Raw genomic sequence first — 26731 nt, 5'->3', positions numbered from 1 at the left:
GGGGCTTAGATGCCATGCGGATGGGAAAATCGTCCAAGGGGCAAAAGTCACAAATGTGCCACAGATTTGTATCAAAAGGTGTTGGACGTCGTGATGAATCACATTCTCTTTCTATCCATCCCCCAAAATTTACTCTTTGGGAGTTTGGTGAGTCAAACCTCTACTCCAATTCCTTGCCCTTCTTCCTGCTGTGAATCTAGAAGAAAAGGATTAGCTACGATTTCCTTTCAAGAAACCATTTTATGTAAGTTAAATAAGACAACATGCTGACGTCCAGCAGTGTTTATTTTGTTGCATCCATTAACAATACAGACTGAAATGAACCCAATAGTAACACCTACACTACGTGGTTTGGTCCAGAATAAAGCAGTGTATTATTGTGTACCTGGCCTCATTTCACCATCTGTTTACTTCATCTGCTTTGAGAGAACTGTGGTTGTGAAGGGCACATATCCTGTCTAGATCACAAGGGGGTGCTGTTGTTACATCCCTTACTTATGCATTTTGCAAGTAAGCTCCAATTTAAAAAAAAATAAGCTTAGATCACTTATGGAGTGACTGATGTTATTGAGCTGACAGGGCAGGTTATCTGTAGCAGACTGGAATTCATAATGGAGAATCTGGGTTAAAAAGTGAAGATGAGGGATTAAGAAATAATTTGGTATATAGTTTAAGCAGCGTTAAAAGCTTAATCATCTTAACAATGCTCACCTTTTACTTGCCTTTTGACAGAAAACTATGTGCACAAAGGAACAATTTGGGCCACACTGTCACTTAATGCATTAAAACTTGCAGGCTTTGACCATTTTTAAATCAAGTTTGTTGTAAACTTGCACAATATAAATGAACAATAATTAGACTGTCATGTAAAGTTAATTCAAAAACCAAACACTTTACATAGGAAACCCCAATCACAATGCTACATAAGGGTTTAATATGTAATGCAAGTAAATGTTGAGATGTTCTAATGGATTTTACCATAAACTTCTGATGCATACTAAAACTGAGGTGGCACAGTGGTGAGCGCTGCTGCCTTGCAGTGCCAGGGACATAGGCTTGATTCTTGATTTGGATTACTGTGCAGACTCTGCATGTTCTCCCCATGTCTGTGTGGGTGTTTCAGTTTCCTTCCACAGTACAAAAGACATACTGGTTAGATGCATTGGCCATGCTAAATTCTCCGTCAGTATACCCAAACAGGTGCCGGTGTGTGGCGACTAGGGGATTTTCATTAACTTCACTACAGTGCTAATGTAAGCCGACTTGTGACTGTAATAAATAAACTTAAAATACAATGTTCTGACCTATTCAACGTTTTTAATATGTCAATAGATCTTGTTTTCTTTTGCATGTTTCATGAGCTTTCATTATATTTCCAGTGGTTGCAATTATAGAAGTCTGGAACGTGAATTAAGAAGTATGGTCTTTGGGTGGGAATAGTGTAAGGATGGGATTGGGGCAATTTAGTTAGGAATGTCAAAGAGATAATGGCGTTGGGCTGAAACTGAGCTGAAGTGAGAATGTTGCAGGATCTCTACTCTGTTATCTGGCAAATGGCACTGAGCTGGATTGTTGATTGGGTCTGGAAATGAGGCCAGTGGCAGAGGCTGAAAGGAATGGTAGCTTGGTTCTTTCTAACAACACATTTGCATTATTACTGTCAGAAGAGAAATCACAGCTGCCAGAAAGAACTCCCCTTTCCTTTTGATGAGTTTACTTGGGCGGAATCATCTTCTCATGTCCAGGATCCCGACGAGTGTGGGGCAGTTGGACTGAGTCAGAGTGGCTGGTCATGTGCAATCACCATGGTGGCTAGCCACTTAGATAGAGGTGAGGCGAGAAGTTATAAGCCCCCATCGTTTACTCCATAGGATTGAAGGTCTGGTTGCCACATATGAACAGCATTTGGTCAGGCATCCCTTCCTTTTCAACTAGCTGGTTTTGAGGCTTTTGTAACCCCTGGAATAGCTGTGCCACCCCCCCCCCCCCCAATCTCTCCTCCTCTCCATGCACCCATTAATTCCCCCATTATCAACATCCTGGGGGTTACCATTGACCAGAAACTGAACTGGAGTAGCCATTACAATACTGTGGCTGGAAGAGCAGGTCAAAGGCTATGAATCCTGCGACGAGTAACTCATTTCCTCACTCCGCAAAGCCTGTCTACCATCTACAAGGCGCAAGTCAGGAGTGTGATGGAATATTCTCCACTTGTCTGAATCACTACATCTCCAATAACTCTCAAGAAGCTCAACACTGTCCAGGACAAAGCAGCCCACTTGCTTGGCACCCCTTCCACAAATATTCATTCCCCCCACAACTGATGAACAGTGGCAGCTACAAGATGCGCTGCAGCAACTCACCAAAGCTCCTTAGGTAGCACCTTCCAAACTTGTAATGTCTACCACCTAGAAAGGACAAGGGCAGCAACATGGGGCCGTCACTACCTGGATGTTCCCCTTCAAGCAATTCACTGCTCCTTTCACCGTCTCTAGGTCAAAATCCTGAACCTCCCTCCCTACACCACATGGGCTGCAGTAATTCAAGAAGGAAGCTCACCACCACCTTCTCAAGGACAAGTTGGGATGGGAAATAAATCCTAGTCTAGCCAGCAATGCCAGAATCCCATGAATGAATGAAAAACTTGTGACCGATTGTAGACATTGACCTTCCCAATTTCAACTTCTTCCCACTATTCCCCATGAGTTTTCAGAGCGCTGTCACTTCCCTCCTGTGTTCAGCCTTACTCCTTACAAGAGGAACAGCTCCGACTCAATTCACATCAACTGGAAAGACTCCCCCCTGTGCTCCACGTCACTTGTAACCAGTCATGAACTGATGGCCCATGTTGCTCATTTGTTACATACCTAATACTAAAGGTACAATTTAATCTGGTGAAGATTGCTGTTGCTTGTTATTTGAAGCAGGGTCTACCCTCAATCCAGAACCAACTTAATAACAAACTTTCATCCTGCAGCAGGAAGCTGATATTCTGCCTGCCGCCCACCTTGTCTGCTGCTCCTGGAAACTTCACAAGATTCAGCCCTTAGGTTTTAATTTTCTATTTCCATTACAGCCTGCAAGTGATGGCAGGTGACAAGTCCAGTCATGCTCAGTGAATGGCTAATCCAGCTGTCAAATAAAATATAGAACTCTGATTTATTATCTGCTTTTACCCACCTATACCACACGTGTATACCCAAAGCTAGAGCTTCTCTGTGCATGATACTCACTGATTATAGGGTATAGTTTAACTGGCTGTGTGCAGTTTTTAGGGTGAGTTGTAATATATTTCAGGGCAACTACAGACTCCAGAATTGCTCCTTATCGGAAACGCACCCATTTGAAAATCGAAGGCCTGAAGCAGCTTAAAGGAATAGCAAATCTTTTGAGTTGATTCTTGTGCATTATCAGTTTAGTGGAACAAAGCATCTACCAGGCCAGCAATGGGTATCCCTTTTCTGCTGCAGCTGTGGATGTACTCAGGGTGGATGTTAGGTGAAAGTGGAATATTTGGTACAGTGATGGCAAGCCCCAAAGAGAGCTGCCCAGGATCAGTTGAATGAGGAACTAATCAGCGCTGCACCGTACACTGAAAATCTAGACAGACATTAAAACATCCATGATATTCTCCTAGCTTCTCTTTGGTTAGTGCCCTGGATCTTTTCATGTTCACCCAGCTTTTTACTGACAAATTCTTGGAGCTCGGATGGGGTAGATGCTTTATTGGGTTGATTTAATTATTTTGGAATTAATTTGAGAGTGGTATTTCTGAATGCCAATATTTTGTTGGTATAAGAAGCCATCTGTTGACCGATTGATATCTTGCCACTGACACCCTCTCACCTCAAAGCAAAATATGCTGCTTGTGTGTCAGAATAAAATGTTCTAAAGGTGGCCTTTGCTAGGACACAAAATGCCTGTTCCTCACTGTTTTAAAAAATCAACAGTAAAACTATGCACCTTTTTAGTTTTCCGTGATTCCTCAGGCATTCGTGAGGTCGGCACCCATAGATTGGTGAAAATGGTGTAGGTACCCATACCTTCATGAAGTAACCTTAACTCCAGGAGGTAGAATGGGGTCAAACTGATGGTTAGAAGGCAAAACTTTGTGTGATTGACACAAACAGAGGTTGTGTAAAATTTCAATAACATGAGCAAACATCCTTTGAAGCTTTCACCTGTGAGGAGGAGCACACAGAGCAGTAACTGAAGGAAAAAATAGATTCTTATTTACTGTTGGTGAAAGGCATGAGAAGCTTGGCAAAGCACACAAGTATACTCTCCTGAAGAATCAGGAATTTTAGCATGTTCTGCCCTTTGTACAGATTTATGTAATCCCATCAAGACAGAAGTCTTTAAAAGCTAAACTGTTTCCCTGAATTGTAATCAGATTATACCATGTTTTATCTTCACCACACTTCCATCTGTGAGCTTAATTTTAAAAAAATCACTTAAATCAGATCCTGGAATAAGATTTTTCTAATTTACACATGTATTCAATTCAAAAAAGTAGAGTCAACATGGTTCTATGAAAGGGAAGTTGTGCCTAACAAATTTATTAGGAGTTCTTCAACAGTGGAGTGAGCAGGGTAGATAAAGGGGAAACAATAGATATCGTGTATTGGGATTTCCAAAAGGCATTTGATTGGATGCCACATGAAAAATTACTACACATAAGAGCCCGTGATGTTTTGGGTTACTAGCATGGGTGGAAGGGTGGCTAACAGGAAACAGAATCGGGATAAATGGGTAATTTTCAGGTTGGCAAGTTGTACCTTGTGTGGTGCCACAGGGATTTGTGCTCTTGCCTCAACTATTTGCAATCTTTATTAATGATTTGAATGTAGGGACTGATAATGTAGACAGATATGCTGACAATTCAAAGATAGATGGGAAAGCAAGTTTTAAAGAGGGACATGAAGAGGCTGCAAAGGGTTATGGATAGGTTAAGTGAATGAGTAAAAATTTAGCAGATGGAATATATTATGGAGATGTTAAGAATAGAAAAGTAAAATGTTACTTACATGGGAAGAGACTACAGAATTCTGAAGTACAGAAGAACCTAAGTATCTTCGTATGTAAAACGCAAAAGTATCAGTGTGCAGGTACGGCTAGCATTTAGAAAGGGAAATGGAATGTTGACCTTTATTTCAAGGAGAATAGAATAGAAAAAGAGAGAAGTGTTTCAATAACCGTTTAGGGCATTGGTGAGACTGCACTTAGAGTATTGTTAATGGTTTGGTCTCTTTGCTTAAGGAGAAATACACTTGTGTTGGAGGCAGTTCAGAGCAGATTCACTAGGTTGATGCCTGGGATGAAGGGGGTTATCTTTTGAGGCACGATTGACCAGGTTTTGCCAGATAGATTGGAGTTCAGAAGAATGAGAGGTGATCTTATTCAAACATAGAAGATTTTAAGAGGGCTTGGCAGAACAAAAACTGAGAGAATGTTCCCCTCATGAAGGAAACTAGGACCACAGGTCACCCATTTAAGACTGAGATTAGGTGGAATTTTTTTTCTGTGAGTCTTTGATCTTTGGAATTCTGTACCTGAGGGAACTGTAGAGGCAGGTAATTGCATGTGTTCAAGGCTGAGACAGATTTGAACATTGAAGGAGACAAGGATTTTGGGGAACAGACAGGAAAGAGGCATTGGAACCAAAATTAAAGCAGCCATGATCTGTTTGAATGGCGGTGAAATAGGCTTGTGGGGCAATAATGCTGAATGCTGCTTCTATTTCTTTTGTTCATATGTTCAAATGATACAGTCTCTTTAATGAGCTAGCCTGCTGTACCCTACTTGCACTGTATTTATATCATGCCTTTCAAATAGAGTTTCAGTACTACTTCGTAATGGTTCCGGATTGTAAATGTTTCAATTGCTGAAAATCAAATTGCTATTAGAAAGGAATTCAATAGGTCTGAGGACTTGGAATCTTTAATTTGATTTATAATTGTCACATGTATAAACATGCAGTGAAAAGTATTGTTTCTTGCATGTTATACAGACAAAGTATACTGTTCATAAAGAAGGAAACGAGAGTGTAGTGTTAATGTCATAGCTAGGGTGTACAGAAAAATCAACTTAATGCAAAATAAGTCCATTCATAAGTCTGACAACAGCCAGGAAGAAGCTGTTCTTAAGTCGATTGGTACGTGATCTCAGACTTTTGTATCTTTTTCCCGACGGAAGAAGTTGGAAGAGTGAATGTCTGGGGTGCGTGAGGTCTTTAATTTGCTGGCTGCTTTGCTGAGGCAGCGAGAAGTGTAGACAAAATCAATGGATGGGAGACTGATTTGCATGATAGATTGGGCTACATTCACAACCTTTTTGTAGTTCCTTGCAGTCTTGGGCAGCACAAGAGCCATACCAAGCTGTGATGCTCTTTCTGGTTGCATCTGTAAAAGCTGGTGAGAGTCGTAGCTGACATGCCAAATTTCCTTAGTCTTCTGAGAAATTAGAGGCATTGATGGGCTTTCTTAGCATGGGGGTACCAGAACAGGTTGTTACTGATCTGGGCACCAAAAATTTGAAGTTCTCGACACTTTCTACTTCATCCCTGTTGATGTAGACAGGGGCAAGTTCTCCACTATGCTTCCTGAAGTCGATGACCATCTCATTCGTTTTGTTGACATTGATCATCATTACAGGCAATCCATTCCTTACCTGTATCCCGCAATCTTTCCCTCTGTTGATTCCAGTTCTACACAGGTACTTGAAGTACAGCTGTGAGTGTACTGTTAACCTTTCAGTATCAATTACATTATGATGTAGATGTAACACCCCATAATGTGATTGCTGATATCACCTGCTGTGTCCAGGTGATTATTATCTAACATCGCTGACTACTTCAGTAAGCAATACTGTGACAGGAAGTCTTTGTTTTCCAGTAATGCATGTTGATTCTGAGGAATATAGTTTTATTAATTAAGTACTGCCTAATCACCTAGTTGCTTTATTCAAATAGATAACTTCCTAACTGATTCGACAGATCACTCATAAAATCAGACTTTCTGCTTATTTGTTTTCACTGCTGGTGGTGGTTAATGGATGAAGTGACTGATGAAATTTCACCCCTGACGTCACAATTAGATGCAGTTAATTGCTTTAATTGCATGAATTAGTAAGTGTGAGATTTCATCATTAGTGTTCCAAAATATATCATTTAACGTCTGTGTATTTAGGTAACAACATGCCATTTTTTTCAAAAGATGTGCATTTTTTAAAAACTTACTTTAAGTTTCCTTGTGATCACTAAACTGAGTATTCTTGACAATGCAATTAAATGTACTTTTCTCATGTTTCTGGTTGAAAATTTACCAGCATCATGAAACTCCTTTTTTTCATAAGACACTATATTTGTTCTTTTTTTTTGGAAATTTATTAATTCAGGGGATGTGAGTGTTACTGGCTAGGCCAGCACTGATTGCCTATTGCTAATTACCTCCGACAAGGTGGTGGTAAGCCCCCTTCTTGAACTACTGCAGTCCATGTGGTATACGTATACCCACAGTGCTGTTAAGGAGGGAGTTCCATGATTTTGACCCAGCAACAGTGAAGGAATGGCAATAATAATCCCAAGTTAAGATAGTGAATGACTTGGAAATCAGCTTGCAGGTGGCGGTATTCCTGTGCATCTGCTGCCCTTGTCCTTCTAGGTGTTGGAGGCTGAGAGTTTAAAAGTTGCAGTCAAAGAAGGCAAGTTGAAGAAGTGCATCTTGTAGATGGTACACGTGCTGCCACTGTGCATCAGTTGTGGAGTGAATGAATGCTTAAAAATGGTGGATGGGTTGTCAATCAAGCAGACTGCTTTGTCTGGATTGCGTTGAGCTTGTTGGAACTGCATCCATCCAGGCAAGGGGACGGTAATATAGAAAAATAAAAACTTGAAGTAGGAATAGGGCATTCAGCCCTTTGAGCCTGCTCTTACTATGATAATGGCTGATCGTCAAATTCAATATCCTGATCCTCCTCCCCTCCTCCCCCCCGCCCCCATATCCCTTGATCCTTTTAGCTCAAGAGCTATATTTAGTGTCGTCTTGAAATTGCATAACATTTTGGCTTCAACTACTTTCTGTGCTAATGAATTCCAGACATTCACCACACTCTCGATGCAGAAACCACTCCTCACCTCAGTTCTGAAAGGTTTACCCCTTATCCTCAAACTATGACCCCTAGTTCTGGACTCACCCACCATTGGAAACAGTCTTTCTGAATCTACCCTGTCTAACCCTCTTAGAATTTTATAAGTTTCTATGAAATCCCCTCTCAATCTAAACTCCAATGAATATAATCCTAACTGACTTAGTCTCGTCTCATAAGACAGAGCTGCTATCCCAGGAATTCCACTGCACTCCTTCTATAGCAAGGGCACCCTCCCTCAGATAAGGTCACCAAAACTGCACACACTGCTCCAGGTGCGGCCTCACCAATGCCCTAAACAATTGTAGTCAAATCTCCCTATACTCAAATCTTCTTGCTACGAAGGCCAACATATCGTTTGCTGCTTTCACAGCTTGCAATACCTGCATCCATACTTTCAGCGACTGATGCCTGAGGACATCAGTCCTCGCTGAGTATCCACTTCTCTCCATTTACACCCATTTAAATAATAATCTGCTTTCCTATTATTGCTACCAAATGGGTAACCTCACATTTATCCACATTATACTGCATCTGTCATGCATATGCCCACACACTCAGCCTGTCCAAATCATGCTGATGCATCTTTGCACCCCCCTTACAACTCATCCTCCCACCCAACTTTATATCATCTGCAAATTTGGAGATAATAATTCAGTTCCCTCTTCCAAATCATTAATATACAATGTGAACAGTTGGGGTCCTAGCACATTTAAGAGTCACCCACATGTGCCACCAGGCTTTGTGGAGTCACATGTAGACCAAGCCAGGAAAGGATGGCAGATTTCCTTCCCTAAAGAAGATTAGCGATCCAGATAGGTTTTTACAACAATTTTGAGGCCGCCATTAAACTTGCTTTTAATTCCAGATTTGTTGCTTGAATTTGCATTCTGCCAACAGTGTGGTGGGATTAACCTGGGTCTCTGGATTACTACTCTTACCCTTCAATTTCCACATCCCCCTTTCCTCTTTCACCGTCATCTCCTGTCTCCACTCCTCTTCCATTCACCCACCATCGGGCAAGGTAAAACACTGGGGGACTGATGGCCAATTCTGAAAATTCCTCTCTCAACCCTTTGCAAGCAACTCGATCAACATTGAAGAGCCCAAACCCATTCAATATTCCTGAAAATTTACTTTTCGTCAGCTTCAGAATTTTATAAAACTGTATTGAACATCATCTTAAACAAATGCACAAAATTGCTCCTCACTGAGGATCTAGGATGCTGTTCCACAGATCACTCAGTATGCCCAACCTCCCTGCTTTCCCAATTTAATTAGAGGCCCCTTAGAAATGCTCAGCTCTACAATTTCAATCAGCCTGTCCTGATTGTATGTTACCAATGCCTTTAATAATTTTAAACACCTAAATTGTATCCCTTCAGATTCAACGCCTTTGTCTAAAGGATACAGAAAATCCATATGAAGGAACAAAACCTTATTTCCATAGCTTTCTTCACTTGTGCCATTTGTAGCCCTTTTCTAAGATTGTTTTCCTTTTTGACTGCGGGGTCAAAAAGGTATATAATCCTCCAGATTAGTTCTCAGTGGAATCTCGTAGTTCTTTCACCTTAGCCTTACTTTTCCATTAATTACTCTAGGCACTACTGCCCAGGATTCTTGTTTGCTTTGGCCACGCTAAATTCTCCATTAGTGTAACCGAACAGGTGCTGGAGTGTGGCAACTAGGGGATTTTCACAGTAACTTTATTAGTGTGTGAATGTAAGCCTACTTGTGACTAATAAATAGACTTTAGACATTTTACATTAGAATTCCAGGATTTTGACCTAGTGACTGTGAAGGAACGGCAATGTACTTCCAAATCAGGATGGTGAGTGGCTTGGAGGGGAACTTTCTCATGTACCTGCTGCCCTTGTCCTTCTAGATGGAAGTGGACATGGGTTTGGAAGGTACTGTCTAAAGTTATTTGGTAAATTGCTGCAGTGGATCTTATAGATAGTAACAGCAGTGTGTACTGAGTGTCGGCAGTGGAGGGATTGAATGTTTGTCGATGTGATGCCAATCAAGCAGGATGCTTTGTCCTGGATGGTGTCAAGTTTCTTGAGTGTTGTTGGAGCTGCACCCATCCAGGCAAGTGGGGAGTATTCCATCACACTCCTGACTTGTGCTTTGTAGCTGGCGGATAGGCTTTGGGGAGCCAGGAGGTGTGTTGCTTGCCACAGTATTTCTAGCCTCTGACCTGCTCTTGTAGCCTCTGTGTTTATGTGGCAAGTCTGGTTGAGTTTCTCGTCAGTGGTAATCCCAATGACGTTGACAGTGGGGGATTCAAAGATGGTAACACCTTTGAATGTCAAGGTGCGATGGTTGGAGTGTCTCTTATTGGTAGTGGTCATTGCCTGGCATTGTGTGGCACGAATATTACTTGCCATTTGTCTGCCAAGTATTCTTGAATAGTGGGGTGCCCCAGGGGTCGGTGCTGGGGCCTCAGCTATTTACCATTTATATAGATGATCTGGAGGAGGGAACCGAGTGCAGGGTGTCGAAATTTGCTGATGACACCAAGATTGGGGGAAAGGCAAATTGTGCGGAGGGTGTGGAGAGTCTGCAGAAGGATCTAGATAGGCTGGGCGAATGGGCCAGGAAATGGCAAATGGAATTTAATGTTGGCAAGTGTGAGGTGGTCCACTTTGGTAGGAAGAATGGTAGGAAGGACTATTACTTACGTGGCGAAAAACTGCAGCAGGCGACGGTGCAGAGGGACCTCGGGGTCCTTGTGCATGAGTCGCAAAAACCCAGCTTGCAGGTGCAGCAGGTGGTCAGGAAGGCAAATGGGATGCTGGCCTTCATAGCGAGGGGGATTGAATATAAAAGTAGGGAGGTCTTGCTGCAGCTGTATAGGGCATTGGTGAGGCCGCAGCTGGAGTACTGTGTGCAGTTTTGGGCGCCGCACCTGCGCAAGGATATTTTGGCCCTGGAGGGAGTGCAGAGGAGGTTTACTAGGCTGATACCGGAGTTGAGGGGATTGAGCTATGAGGAGAGGCTGAATAAACTAGGCTTGTACTCGTTAGAGTTTAGAAGAATGAGGGGAGATCTCATTGAGACGTATAAGATGATGAATGGGATGGATAGGATAGAGGTGGAGAGACTCTTCCCGCTCAAAAAAGACAGTAGGACTAGGGGGCACAGCCTCAAGATAAAGGGGAGGCGGTTTAGAACGGAGTTGAGGAGGAACTTCTTCACTCAAAGGGTGGTGAATCTCTGGAATTCTCTGCCCGTTGAAGTGGTGGAGGCTGCCTCGCTAAATATTTTTAAGAAGCGGGTTGATGGGTTCTTGATAAGAGAGGGGATTAAGGGTTATGGGGAGAGGGCGGGAAAGTGGAACTGAGCCACAACAGATCAGCCATGATCTTATTGAATGGCGGGGCAGGCTCGAAGGGCTAGATGGCCTACTCCTGCTCCTATTTCTTATGTTCTTATGTTCTTATGAATACTTGTCCAAAAGAAATTATATAAACTCTTTTAGGATATTTTTTTTCTCATTAAAAGCTGTAGTTTACTGCAAGTTTTATGACTCCCAGTTAGAACTATTAGTTTTGTTTCAGAGGAAAGGCAATGAAATATGGGGCATCTACCTACCGTTGCCTTCTAATACCTCCCTTGCACATTATTTTAATGGAGTTACTATGAATTGATGATGGATAAAACTGTTATTTTTCGAGTACCTGGTTTCAAAAATCCACTGAAAGTAGTGGATCCAGTCAGGAAATTAAGAACAGGCCAGTGCAGGCCCTTCAACCCTCCGAGTCTGTGCCAATCGTGATGGTCTAACCTAAAAAATACCTTCTTCACTTACTCAGTCCATATCCCTCTATTCCTCTTTATTCATGTACCCGCTCAGACGCATCTTAAAAGTTGTTGATGTGCTTGCTTCCACCACCACCTCTGACACTGCATTCCAGGCACCCATCACTTTCTGCAGCATAAACGTTTTTTTGCACATCTTGTGCTATTTTATAATTGGCAATTCTGCCCTAGGAAAAAGCCTCTGACTTTCCACCCTGTTCCTGCCTCTCATGATTTTGTAGACCTCAGTCAGGCCTCCCCTCAGCCTCTGTCAGGCATGTAGCAAGTTGTGTGTCTGTGATTTTTTTAAGCTTTTCACAGACTTTTTTTTAACACTGCACACTAAAGCCATGATGCCAGAGCATTCATTTCACTGCCGAGTTATTTCACTGTGGTTTCTAATTAAATTTTTATTGAATTAGTCAGTGGAATTTAGCTGTATATGATGTGAGGTCAAATATGAATATACAAAGAATTTATTTCAGTATTTATCTCTCAACCTTTGGCCTATTGATGATGCTCAGAGAAAAAGAAAATTCCTGCCTGTTTTGAGTTCAGAGTTAAAGAAACTATTTTGTGAATGTTTGTGCTGTTAGACTTCTGTTCCCACAGTAATACTGTAAAGTCGATCTTGTCTTTCACAGTGCTGATCAGTGAAGTCTGCATACCAGAAAGGCTAACTGTGGTGTCCAGGCAATATTAAGACTCGTTACATTAAGCCTACTTTATATTTGGGTAAAGAAAAATGTAAATTGAGTACAACCAAACAGGCCAAAGTACAATTGCTAATGATTTATAACTTGAGAGCGAAGGAGCCTCCCATATTCAGCAAAATTGTAATGTAACAAAAATCAGTTGTGCAGTGATCTTTTTGTTCATTTGAACATTTCAATATTTGTGTGAGAATTATTGTCGAATGTGGCTGTACAAGGGGCATTTCGTTTTCAGAGCTTGTCTGTATTTACTGTCTTTTAAGTAGTTAAACAATGAATTGACTTCATTAGTCTCTTAAAAGATCAGATCTTCAAATGTGGAAAATGATAACTTATTTGACCAAGTGCATTGTCCCTACCCCACATTCACATAAACGCTTCAAACACTGCCTAGTATGTTTTGCTCCACACAACCTTTTGCTCTGAGCTCTGAAGATACAGGCCTCAAGAAATGCTTTCTATTAATCTTCATTGAATTTACTACCAGTTCTTTCTAGACTTAGTCATCACTGAATGAGTGTTGTTTAGTTACGAGGAAAGTGTGATTTGAAATGTATACCCATTTTATACTGAAAACTTGTCTGAAACCCAGGTATGCATTATAGTTGAAATATTGTGGTGTTTCTTTGCTCATGTTTTCTGACCTGCATATTTTTTAAAAATTATTCCGGACCATCTACGATTGCCATGGTTAAACCATAGTTTATTTGTTAAACAACAAAGAACGTTACAGTACAGGAACAGGCCCTTCAGCCCTCCAAGCCTGCACCGACCATGCTGCCCGACTGAATTAAAACGCCCTACATTTCCTGTTCCCATCCTATTCATGTACTTGCCCAATGCTCCTTGAAACTCACTATTATATCTTCTTCCACGACCTCCCCCGGCAACAAGTTCCAAGCACCCATCACCCTCGCGACCAGAGTTGAACATTATATTCCAAGTGCGGCCTAACTAAGATTTTATAAAGCTGTAACATGACTTGCCAGTTTTTAAACTGAGTGCCCCGGCTGATGAAGGCAAGCATGCCGTCTGCCTTCTTGACTACCTCTCCACCTGCATTGCCACTTCCAGTGACCTGTATACCTGTATACAGATCCCTCTGCCTATTAATACTCTTGAGGGTTCTGCTATTTACTGTATATTTTCTATCTTTATTAGACCTTACAAAATGCATTACCGGATTAAACTCCATCTGCCATCTTTCCGCCCAAGCTGCCAACCAGCTATATCCTTTGATGGTCCTCATCGCTTTCCGCGAATTCACCCAACCTTGCGTCATCCACAAACTTACTAATCAATCCAATTACATTTTCTTCCAAATCATTTAAATATATTACGAACAGCAAAGGTCCCAGCACTGATCCCTGAGGACTGCCACTTGTCACAGCCCTCCATTCAGAAACACACCTTTCCACTGCTACCCTCTGTCTTCTGTGACCGACCCTGTACTGTATCTACCTTGCCAGCTCACCTGATCCCATGCAACTTCACCTTCTGCACCAGTCTGCCATGAGGGACCTTGTCACGGCTAGTCTGAAGTCCATGTTGACACCATCCACTGCCCTATCCTCATCAATCATCTTTGTCACTTCCTCAAAAAACTTGATCAAGTTAGTGAGACATGACCTCCTCTTCACAAAACCATTTGTCTCTCACTAATACGCCCACTTATTTCCAAGTGGGAGTAAATCCTGTCTCGAAGAATCCTCTCCAACAATTTCCCTACCACTGACGTTAAGGCTCACCGGCCTGTAACGACCTGGATTATTCTTGCTACCCTTTTTAAACAAAGGAACGACATTGGCTATTCTCTAATCCTCTGGGACCTCCCAGTGTATATGTATTTTACGTTTTTTTAATATTTACTGCCAATAGTCATTTTAATTTACAAATGCTTATGCAAATTTTTATTTAAATCTTTCTATACAAATTTTTATGTATCCTGATGTATTTTTTAACCAGTACAGAAACGTTAGTGTACTAATGCAAAATCATTCTGCACATTTAAACATTGTGCCTAACAATTTGAATTTAGCAACACAACTAAGACAGCAAAATTAAAAATTAGAGCATAACAATTTAAATGATCAAATAATTTGAATGAAGTGACTTTGGCTTGAGAAAAGTATGCCATAGTTAGAAAGTACTTACTTACCTGGCAGCGTCAATCTCCCAAGCTAGGGCTGAGTCAATGATCAGAGTAACTGGTGCAATTTTCAAAAGCCCTCTTTTGGCTAAGCTGAAGCGTCAGATCAAGCCCAAGATGGGGTGCAAAGGGCTGCAATTCCTGTAGCTTCAATCATGTTAGTCCCTTTTGTCAGGGCCATGAATTGGATCCAATTGGAATTCAGAATTGGATTGAATAAAAATTAGAAAATACAAAGCATTTCTGTTTTGTATTAAGTGCTGAGTTTTGGTGGCCTGGAGGTTGTTGTAATAATGCAACTCCTACCCCAAGAATCTAAAATGAGCTGCTTAAATGTTGTTGGAACTCTTGTCATTTTTGATCAGATTTTAAGCATTTTGTATTAGCAACATACTTTGCTCAGGACAGAAGAACAGTCTAGAAATGCAACTCTGCTTGTCTAATAATTTGCCTGCTGTGATATAGTTCATAGGCCATTGCAAACTGCAAGTCAGATAGATATTAAACCCAATAGCTTCTTTGTAATGTAACTCAGTGTAGCAATATTAAATGTGCATACTGTGCCACAAAATTAAAATTAAGCCTAGATTATTTAACCAACTTCAAGTCCAAGTCTCAGCTTACTTTAAAAAGGACATCATGTTTACTGTTGTCCAGTTGTGTATTCTCTTTTTGTTTCACCTGCACCCCAGTCTTATTATTGATGATGGTCTTTGATGTAATAGTTGTGCGTCTGAGCTTGCAGATAATGTTGGAGGCAATGCTTGTTCGTATTCTCAAACTTCCATTGAGCATTAACATAACTATTTACAATATGGACTCAGCATGAGGCTGTACATCTATCTTTTTATTCACTCAAGGAATGTGGATGTCACTGACTAGGCCAATGTTTATTGCCTATCCAGAATTGCCCTTTGAAGGGAGTGGTGAGTTGCCACCTTGAGCTGCTACAGACCATGTGGTGTAGGTACACCCACAGTGCTATTAGGAAGGGAGTTCCAGGATTTTGACCCAGCACAAGTCAGGATGGTGAGTGGCTTGGAAGGGAATTTCCAGGTGGCAATGTTTCCATGTTTCTGCTGCCCTTGTCCTTCTACCTAGGTGGTAGTGGTCATGGGTTTGGGAAGTGCTGTCAAGGGACCTTTAGTGTTCTTGCAGTGCAGTCTTGTAAATGGTACACACTGCTGCCACTGTGCATCGATGTTGGAGAGGCTGCCAATCAAGCTGACTTTGTCCTGGATAGTGCCAAGCATCTTGTGTTGTTGGAGTTGCATTCATCCAGGCAAGAGAGTATTTCATCACCCTTCTGAATTGTGCTTTGTAGGTTGTAGTCAGGTTTGGGGAATCAGGAGATGTGTTACTCAAAACAGGGTTCTTAGCCTCTGACCTGCCCTTCCAGCCAGAGTACTTAGTATAAGAACATAAGAAATTGGAGCAGGAGTAGGCCATCTAGCCCTTCGAGCCTGCCCCGCCATTCAATAAGATCATGGCTGATCTGTCGTGGCTCAGTTCCACATTCCCGCCCTCTCCCCATAACCCTTAATCCCCTCTCTTATCAAAAACCCATCAACCCGTGTCTTAAAAATATTTAGTGAGGCAGCCTCCACCACTTCAACGGGCAGAGAATTCCAGAGATTCACCACCCTTTGAGTGAAGAAGTTCCTCCTCAACTCCGTTCTAAACCGCCCCCCCCCTTTATCTTGAGGCTGTGCCCCCTAGTCCTACTATCCTTTTTGAGCGGAAAGAGTCTCTCCACCTCTATCCTATCCATCCCATTCATCATCTTATACGTCTCAATGAGATCTCCCCTCATTCTTCTAAACTCTACCGAGTACGAGCCTAGTTTATTCAGCCTCTCCTCATAGCTCAACCCTCTCAACTCCGGCATCAGCCTAGTAAACCTCCTCTGCACTCCCTCCAAGGCCAAAATATCCTTGTATGGCCAGTCAAGTTCAGTTTCTAATCAATGGTAACCCCTAGGATGTTGATAGGAGTTTCTCTAACAATTGAATAATTTCACATTTCTCCATGTTGTACTGCATCTGCCACCTTGTGCATTCACTTATCTCTATGGAGCCTCTTTGTGTCATCCTTTCAGCCTATTTTCCCAGTTTACATGGTATCTGTAGCAAACTTAGATATGTTGCTGACAGGCCCTTCATCTAAGTTACTGGGTCACTACATAGCAATCAGGAGCAGTTGTATTTCTTTCCCTAATCTGAGGTACTGAGACCATTAATGCCATTGAAATTCCTGTCCTTGCTAAGGTGATCTTGTGATTTATGTGGCTTCGTACCACTGCATATTCGTTCACAAAACCTTTGATGGATCTTGGCCTCACCTGCTATCTACAGATCAAATCTTTTAATGAGACACTGGATAGCATCTATGAGCAGAAAAACACTTTATCCCAGTCTTTTTTTCTCTTTTGTGTTTCTTTGTCTATTCATTTTCTTTGAATTGTAAATCTGCTGAGCTTTCCTAATCAAAGTTAACCATTGCAGAAAATAAAATGTTTCAGCGAATGACACTAGTGGTAAATGGCCCATTGTATTTTGTGTTAAAATGTAGAGTGATTGGCAGAATATACATGAACTTCCATAGTTTCTGAAAAATGAAACCAGTTTATTGAGCTAACCCACATGTAGGGAACAAGGGAAATGTTCCTTTGAAAGATTTTAAAGCTCAAAAGCACAAAGTAATGAAACATTTCTGAAAAGTGATGATTTTTATTAATTCACGATATTCAATGCCGTTTGTTTCTTGTACATTTTTTCTGTGTTAGCAGTGTATTCTGGAAAGCGTGCTCAGAAACTAGAATGTTGATACCAGTGTGCCATTGTAGACACAGGAACTCAAAAAGGAAATGTTTATCACTTTGTTGTGTCCTGGGAAAAAAATTGGCGTTGAATAGAATTACGAGGAAGCAGGTGCAAATTTGTATTTTAAATCCTTCATTGTCTTCGAAAAGATACAAGGTTGCCACCAGCTGTTTCCATCTGCAAATTTCTGGTGAAGGGAGTTGAAGGATGGTGCATCTTCACATCCTGCAGGTGTAATTGGTACAGTTATTTTTATAACTCATTTGTTTATCTTTCTTGCTGTCACCCAGTAGTGAAGAGTTCATTCTGGAATATATCACAGTAGGAGCAGCAATACTACACAGCTGCAGTCCTCTAAGCTTATTTTCCTGTTTCTCGGTCTTGCGCAGTAGTGACTGGCCTTTTGTTGCCTGAGGGAATGCCCAGGTCATGGCTGCACCTAATGCAAAGCACTTTTTACCTTGAGGTACTGACCTTTGATGTTACAGCTCCCATTACTCGCTTTTTCAGCTGCAGCGGTGTTTTTGCATCAAACATTCACACCTGGCAGGACAGCAAGCAGATCTGGTCACAATTACAAGATTCACAAAAATGGTTCTCTTAGTTCTGGAACAAAGTAAGTTGACCAGCACACTTAACAGTGGAAGGAAAGCATGTGCACAATCACCTGCACTATTATAATACAGAAATGTTTAAAAAAATAATTGCACGTGGATTCTTCCAATCATATAACGCCTTTACAGATTGCAAGTATGCATGCAAATTCCTTGGACCCCAGAGACCAACAAATATGCAAACATTTAACTTTAATTAACAGTAGAACACGTGCAGTTCAGACTAAACAGCTTTAGAAAAATGCTTTTATCCTCAGTAAGATAAAAGATTTGGTCCTCTGATTTTGAATTTGCCCATCCATTCAGCAGCAGCAATAACAGTCCTTTACAAATCTTCAGGCCCACAAAAGTTTCAGAGTTTTGACAAACCAGTTACAAATGTAAGCATGACTGAAACGGAACTTCTGGAGTTTCATGGGCCTTTGTCTGAAGAATGGTCCACAGGTCACATGCATTTATTTTACTCTCCAGTATGACATCTCAGCTTGTTTGCCTCCAACAACCCCCTCCTTCCAGAATATAAAATATATCTCTTGCCAAAGGAAATGAGAACTCAAGGTGTGTTCAAAAGTGATAATATAACCTGCCTTGCTACTGGATTGTTTGTTTTTCGTTGTACTCATTAGTTCAAAGGATGTTGGTATTGAGGAATTTGCATCTTATCCCTTTAGGTTCCCATCATCAACATGAGGCCCTTCCAAGTCAGCATAGTATGCTTTAAGTTTATTTATTAATGCCACAAGTAGGACATTTAATCAGGCAGGAGGAGGCCACTCCACAGACTAAGTCCATGGGAGCAAGGCCATCTTCCCATCCTGCTTTGAGGCTTTTAAGTGAATATCCCCTAGTCACCACATTCAGGTGCCTATTCCGGTACACTGAACAGGAATGGCCAATGCACCTAACCAGCACATCTTTCGGACTGTGGGAGGAAACTGGAGTACTCGGAGGAAACGCATGCAGGCATGGGAGAACATGCTGACTCCACACAGACAGTGACCCAAGCCAGGAATCGAACCTGGGTCCCTGGCATTGTGAAGCAGCAGTGCTAACCACTGTGCCACCCAGATGGTCATCAAAAGAACGTAGGAACAGCAGTTGTCCACTTGAACATTTGAGCCTATAATGTCATAGCATTTAGAGCACGGAGGCAGGCCCTTTGGCCCAGACTAATCCCATGCGAACCAAAATGCCCATCTAAGCTAACCCCATATGCCTGCATTTGACCCATATCCCTCGAACCCTTTCCTATCCATGTATCTGTCCAAATGCCTTTTAAATGTTGTCAATGCCCCTGCCTCAAGCATTCCTCAGGCAGCTCATTCCACATACCTACCACCCTCTCTGTTTGGAAAAAAAAGTTGATTCTCAGGTTCCCATTAATTCTTTCCCCTCTTAACTTAAACCTATGCCCTCTAGTTCTTGATTCCTCAACTCTAGGAAAAAGATTGAATGCATTCACCATATCCATGATTGTAGATAACAAATAGTAATGGGCCCAGCACTGACCCTTGAGGCACACCACTAGTTAGAGGCTTCTAGTCCAGCAAGCATCCTTCCACCATGACCCACTGCTTCCTACCGTCAAATCAATTGTATATCCAATTTGCCCGCTCTATCTGGATTCCTTGTGATCTGACCTCCCAGAGCAGTATTCAGTTTGATTGTGGTTGATCTGTACAGATGCACCCAATTTTATTTTGTATCACTTGATACTTTGCCCAACAAAAATCATCCATCTCAATGCTCCAATTGACTTGGTAGCCATAACCTTTTGGGAGGAATGAGTCTTCAAATTCTTTTACCACCCTTATTGTGGTAAAAGTGCTTTGTGATTTCATTCCTAAATAGTCTAGCTCCAATTTTAGGATTTTGTCCCCTTGTTCAAGAATTCCCTCACCAGAGAAATAGTCCCCCTTTATCTACCTGATCATTTTAGATGTGTGGATTTTATTCTCTGCTCAGGGAATACAAACTCTTAAGCCCTGGTGTAATGCCAGTGGTACCCCTTCCAAGGCCAGTGTGTTATTTCTCAGGTGGGATGCCCAGAACCAAACACAGTTCCTGAAAAGATTATGGAAGCAGAGTCTTTGCATGTTTTTTAAGGCAGAGGTGGTTAGATTTTTGATAAGAAAAGGGGTGATAGGTTAGCGGGAGTAGGAGAAGTGCAGATTTGAGGTTGCTGTTAGATCAACCATGATATTAAATCATGGAGCAGGCTCAAGGGGCTGAAGGCCTGCTCTTTCCCCTTGTTTATTTTTGTACTCCAGCTGGGGTCCAACTTAGTCAGAATGACCTTAATTTTCTTTGCAACAGTTGCTCATCCTGAACCATACAACTAAAACGATCAAGTAGATAAAGAGAAACTATTGTATCATTTCCTCACCTATGAATTCCAGCCGCCTTGCGATAAAGACCAATACCCCCTAGCCTTTTTCATTACTTCTTTGGCTTTGTTAGAGGGAGGTCTTGCCTTACGAATCTGGTGGAATTCTTTGAGGAGGTGACAAAAATGGTTGACGATGGGAGAGCCGTTGATGTCATCTATATGGATTTCAGTAAGGCATTTGACAAAGTCCCTCATGGTAGGCTGGTAGAAAAGGTTAAGGCGCATGGGATACGAGGTCAGGTAGCTAGGTGGATTGAGAACTTGCTGGGTAATAGGAGACAGAGGGTAGTTGTGGAGGGGACTTTGTCCGGCTGGAGGCCAGTGACCAGTGGCGTGCTGCAGGGCTCAGTACTGGGACCTCTCCTCTTTGTAGTCTACATAAATGACTTGGAAGAGAGCGTAGGTGGTGTGATCAGCAAGTTTGCTGATGACACCAAGATGGCAGGGTTTGCGGGTACCGAAGTGGATATAGATAGGTTGGTGCATTGGGCAGATAGGTGGCAGATGGAATTTAATCCTGACAAATGCGAGGTGATGCATTTTGGAAGGAATAATGTAGAGAGGAGTTATGTGATTAAAGGTAGACAAATTAGGAGTATAGAAACACAGAGGGACCTGGGAGTGCAGGTTCACAAATCCATGAAGGTTGCAACACAAGTGGAGAATGTTGTCAGGAAGGCTTATGGAATGCTAGCCTTTATAGGAAGGGGTATAGAGTTTAAAAGCTGCCGTCTAATGCTTCAGTTGTACAGAACGTTGGTTAGACCGCATTTGGAGTACTGCGTCCAGTTCTGGTCACCTTACTACCAGAAGGACGTGGAGACTCTGGAAAGGGTGCAGAGGAGGTTTACCAGGATGTTGCCTGGCATGGAGGGGCTGGGTTACGAGGAAAGGTTGGAGAAACTGGGACTGTTCTCCTTGGAAAGACGGAGATTGAGGGGTGACATGATAGAGGTATATAAGATACTGAAGGGAATAGACAGAGTCAATAGTGAGAGACTGCTCCCTAGATTGGTTACAAATACAAGAGGACATGATTTAAGGGTGAGGGGGGAGAGGTATAATTTGGATATGAGAGGAAGGTTCTTTACGCAGAGAGTTGTGGGGGTATGGAACGCGCTACCGAGTAGGGTGGTGGAGGCGGGAACGTTGGACTCGTTTAAGGTTCAGTTAGATCGGCACATGAGTGAAACGAGGATGGAGGGTTATGGTAGGGGTTATTAAATAAGGGTTAGAACCTCGGGAGACACCGGAAAGGCAGGCTTGTGATTAACGTTTTTGTCTTTTATTCCGCAGGTGGAGGTCCACCTCGTTGTCAAACGAGGGGCATGCACACGGTGGGTCGTGCGTGGGCTACTCTTGGAGGTTCCGGGAGTGGCCTAGTACTTCGTGTCGGTGTGTGTGCTTGATCCTGGACCGGTAGACGGGCGCCGCAACAGCTCGGTGACTAGCACTGCTAGCTGTGCAGATACATGGATTTGGGCCTGTGTCTGTGGGAGTTTGTGCATTCTCCCTGTGGATGCGTGGGTTTCCTCCGGGCACTCCGGTTTCCTCCCACACCCCAAAGATGTGCTCTTAGGCTGATTGGTTTTACCAAATTGACACTATTCTCCCCTGAATCTGGCTAAGTCAGGGGTTCTATTCGTAGACACGCAGGGTAGAATAGGTGTAGGGTGATGCGGCGGCGCGGGCTTGTTGGGCCGAAGGGCCTGTTTCCCGTGCTGGGTTGTTCTTTGTTCTTTGTTCTACACTTGTGCATTAGTTTTTAGTGATTTGTGTACATGGATACCTAAATCCCGTTGCTCTTCTACAGTTCCTAGTCTCTTATCATGAAGAAAATACTCCAATTCACCTTTTGGAGATCCAAGGTAGGTTATCTCTCTCATTCTCACATTGAACTCCCATCTGCCATACTTGTGCCATTCTTGATCTCTGCATGACCTGTTCGCATCAACAAAACTTGGTGTGCTTCTTAAATTAGTGTCATCCGCAAACTTGGGTATACAATTCCCTATTCGTTCAGTATTGTACAATCTTATGGTGCGGAAGAAGCCATTTGTACAATTGTGTCTGTGGTAGCTCTTTGAAAGAGCTATCCAATAGAGTTTCACACTCTTTTTTTGCCATCCAAGTTATTAATGTACATAATGTAAAGCTGAAGTCCCAGTGCATTTCCCAGGAGAACAACATTTGTCATATCCCATCAATCTTTAACCTCCCAATTAATTACTGAATAATATCACAAGGTTACCTCTAATTCCATGCTCTCAGTCTTTTTGCCAATAATCTTTTGTGTAGAATCTTATCTAATTCCTTCTAGGAGCCCACATTGTGTTCTAACATGCTAGTAACCCTTTGAAAAATTTTAACCCAGGTTAGTCCGATATGACCTACTCTTAACTAATTCATGCTGATTACCTTTGATCAGCTAATAAGCTCAAATGTTCAAGTCACTTTATCTCTGAAGACAGATTCCAGAAACTTTCCCACAAGTGATCCGTCCAGTGTTTACTGTTTTCTTCTTTGCTTCAGATAATGAGAAAATGCACTTTAACCTTGGGCTCAGATGGACATGCTTAATGTGAATGTTTCAACATTAGCCATACCCATTGGCTCACTGACTGAGACGTGCAATATTTTGCTTTAGCTCAGATCCCATCATTTCTTCTCTGGACTCCCTATTTCTTGATGTGGAGATGCTGGCGTTGGACTGGGGTAAACACAGGTTTAAGTCCAACCGATTTATAAATCCATAGACATGGATGACATCATCACACGTGAGAATGCCATCCACCAGGTACACGGTAAATACTCTTGCAACTCGGCCAATGTTGTCTTCCTGGTACGTTGCAAGAAGGGTTGTCCCAAAGCATGGTACATTGGGGAGACCATGCAGACGCTACGACAACGGATGAATGAACATCGCTCGACAATCACCAGGCAAGACTGTTCCCTTCCTGTTGGCGAACACTTCAGTGGTCACGGGCATTGAGCCTCTGACCTTCGGGTAAGCATTCTCCAAGGCAGCCTTCATGACACATGACAGCGCAGAGTCGCTGAGCAGAGACTGATAGCCAAGTTCCACACACATGAGGACGGTCTCAACAGGGATCTTGGGTTCATGTCGCATTATCTGTAACCCCCTTGACTTGCCTGGGTTTGCAAAACCTCACTTACTGTACTGTCTGGAGACAATACACATCTCTTTAACCTGTGATCAGTGCTCCTTCCACTCACATTGTCGGACACTTTAAGACTTGAATAGCAGGTTAGATGTAAAGATTCGCATTCTAATCAGTAATCTGTAAATTGTCTGTGCTTTATATGCTCTGTCTGAGGCCAGAACTCTCCATTCACCTGACAAAGAGGGTAACATAAGAACATAACATAAGAAATAGGAGCAGGAGTAGGCCATCTAGCCCTTCAAGCCTGCCCCGCCATTCAATAAGATCATGGCTGATCTGTCGTGGCTCAGTTCCACATTCCCGCCCTCTCCCCATAACCCTTAATCCCCTCTCTTATCAAAAACCCATCAACCCGCGTCTTAAAAATATTTAGCGAGGTAGCCTCCACCACTTCAACGGGCAGAGAATTCCAGAGATTCACCACCCTTTGAGTGCTGAGTTTACTATCAAATAAATCGGTTGGACTTAAACCTGGTGTTGTCAGACTTCTTACTCCCTACTTCTTACCATCTTTGCACTAAATGCTGTTGAAAACCCTACAATGTCATGAAATAGCTATGTTATAATGATAAAGAACTTCACGGTGGCACAGCGGTTAGCACTGTTGCCTCACAGCGCCAGGGACCCAGGTTTGGTTCCTGGCTTGGGCACTATTTGTGCGGAGTCTGCACGTTCCCCCCGTATCTGCATATATTTCCTCTGGTGCTCCGGTTTCCTCCCACAGTCTGAAAGACGTGCTGGTGAGGTGCATTGGCCATGCTAACTTCTCTTTCCGTGTACCCAACCAGGTGCCAGAGTGTGATGACTAGGGGATTTTCACAGTGACTTCATTGCAATGTTATTGTAAGCCTACTTGTGACTAATAAATAAATAAACTTCAATCTGTGTTTTAATATGTGACAACAGCCTCATCCATCTTGTCCACATAATGGCAAAATTCCAATCTCAGCAGTCTGTAGTAGCAGAAATGTTTCAGGCCTTTGTTCATTGCGTGAATTGGGGTACACTGGGGTCTAGATGGATTTGAAGCTGATTATGGATGTTTGTAATTGTTAATATTGCATTTTGTGCCACGTTCCCTCTTTGCAGCTACTTGTCTTAATAACTTTCATTTAGTAACACCTTTAGTATAACAAAATGTATTAGAACCAGGATAGAAAATCCAAGTGTCCAAATACTGCAATGTTCTTCCAAACTTTAAAAGAAAAATCCACTTCATGAAGATGTGGTTTTCCCAACAAATGTCCCAAAGTGCTTTATAGAAGCATTGCAAAACAAAATTTGCATTGGACCATACAAAGAGATAATAAGGCAGATGAAAAAAAGATTGGTCAAACTGTTGGTTTTTATAAGAGTGTCTTAAAAGAGGTAATAGGGGAAGAAAGATGCAGAGATATGGGAATGGAATTCCAGAGTTATGCCTAGCTAAATAAGGCATGATCACCAGTGGCAAAGGGATTCAAAATGGGCTTTTTCAAGTGACCAGAATTAGATGAGTGCAGAGATCCAAAGGGCCAAAGAAGATTACAAAGATGGGAAGGGTCAAGGCCACTGATTTCAGAACAAAGATTGGAATTTAAAAATAGAGATTGACATATGATCAAACACAATGTAATGCAGTGACCACAGGGGCGATGGGTGAGCAGAACTTGGTGCTGGTTGCAAGATGGACAGCAGAGTTTTTTTATGTTCTCCAATTCGTAAAGGGTGCAATGTAGTAGGCCATTCAGAAGTGTGTTGGAATATTCAAATCCAGTGGTAACAAAGGCATGGATGAACATTTCAGCAGCAGACAACCTACAGCCAGGTTGAAGTTGAGCAATTTTGAAAAACTGGAAATCGGTGATCTTCATGATGGTGTCAGTGTGTGATTGGAAGCTCATCCCTAGATCATGTATAAGACCAGGGTTGTGGAGTATCTGATTTAGTCTCTCAGTTACCAGGAAGAGGATGGAGTCAGTGACAAAGGAACAGATTGTGTGTCAGAGACCAGATACTGTGGATTCTGTCTTGCTAATTAAAGCCAATTTTATACTGAATATCTTGAATGGTTACAGCACTACAGGAGGTCTTATGGCCTTTGTTGTCCATGCTGGCCGTCTGTAAGAGCAACTCTCCTAATCCCACTCCCCCACCATTTCCCTATAGCCTAGCAGTTTCTTTCCACTTCAGACAATAATACAATTCTCTTTAGAAATCCTTGATTGAATCTGCCTCCACCACCCTCCCAGCAGTACATTCCAAATCCTAACTACTGTGTGGGGAGAAAATGTTTTTGTTCATGCCATCATTATTTTTGTTGCTAGTCACAAATCAGTGTCTTCTGGTTCTCAGTCCTCCCATTAGAGAGATTTCTCCCAAATCCCTCACGATTTTGAAAACTTGTGTGAAATCTCCTCTTGGTCTTCTTCTCCAAGGTTGTCTGCATAATTGAAAGTCCTCATAGAATCAAATCATAAGATGGCTACAGCACAGATGAAGACCATTCAGCCCATCATGTCTGTGCCAGTTCTCTTCAAGAGCAATTCAGATAGTCAGCCCTGGAACCGTTGTTCAACCTTGCAACTTACTTAGCTTTACAATCCATGCTTCATATATTTGAAGAAATGTGTTTCTGTTTTAATGAAATATTTAAAATGCTGGAATTGCAGTTTTTCCAGATGCTTGAATAGTTTGTTTAATATGCAAAGATCATGCGCCTTTGAAGCAATGATGTGTGCTTTCTACTTTGTTTACTTCACAATTGGCGAACAGTGTTTTTGTGAGAAACTGCGAATAGCTGTAGACTCGGGATGGCTTGATTCTGCTGTGTTTGGTGAATTAATTGAAGCTGCTTTAGTGCTTTGCCTTTCATGATATAGGCCCACCCTGTCTCTAATTACAAATGTTGAGTTAGCTTTTCTTTTTGTT

At 42.1% G+C, this 26731-nt stretch overlaps 1 protein-coding gene across 2 annotated transcripts in view; it reads left to right on the top strand.

The window, feature by feature from the left end:
• The window catches only part of commd10 (COMM domain containing 10), a 100202-nt gene that overhangs the window by 50389 nt on the left and 23082 nt on the right, over window positions 1-26731 (top strand). The window contains exon 6 of one of the 2 annotated variants that reach the window (XM_080188981.1): window positions 18144-18249. The exons of the other annotated variant lie outside the window; for it this stretch is intronic. Within the exon in view, the coding sequence (XP_080045107.1) occupies window positions 18144-18249 (106 nt within the window). The remainder of the gene's footprint in view (window positions 1-18143; window positions 18250-26731) is intronic. 2 annotated transcript variants of the gene reach the window in all.

This window comes from Carcharhinus amblyrhynchos, chromosome 5 (assembly GCF_965287045.1).
Source record: "Carcharhinus amblyrhynchos chromosome 5, sCarAmb.v2.hapA, whole genome shotgun sequence".
NCBI lineage: Eukaryota > Metazoa > Chordata > Chondrichthyes > Carcharhiniformes > Carcharhinidae > Carcharhinus > Carcharhinus amblyrhynchos.
Note: the sequence above shows the minus strand (reverse complement) of the source record. Positions and strands in the feature narration are given on the sequence as shown.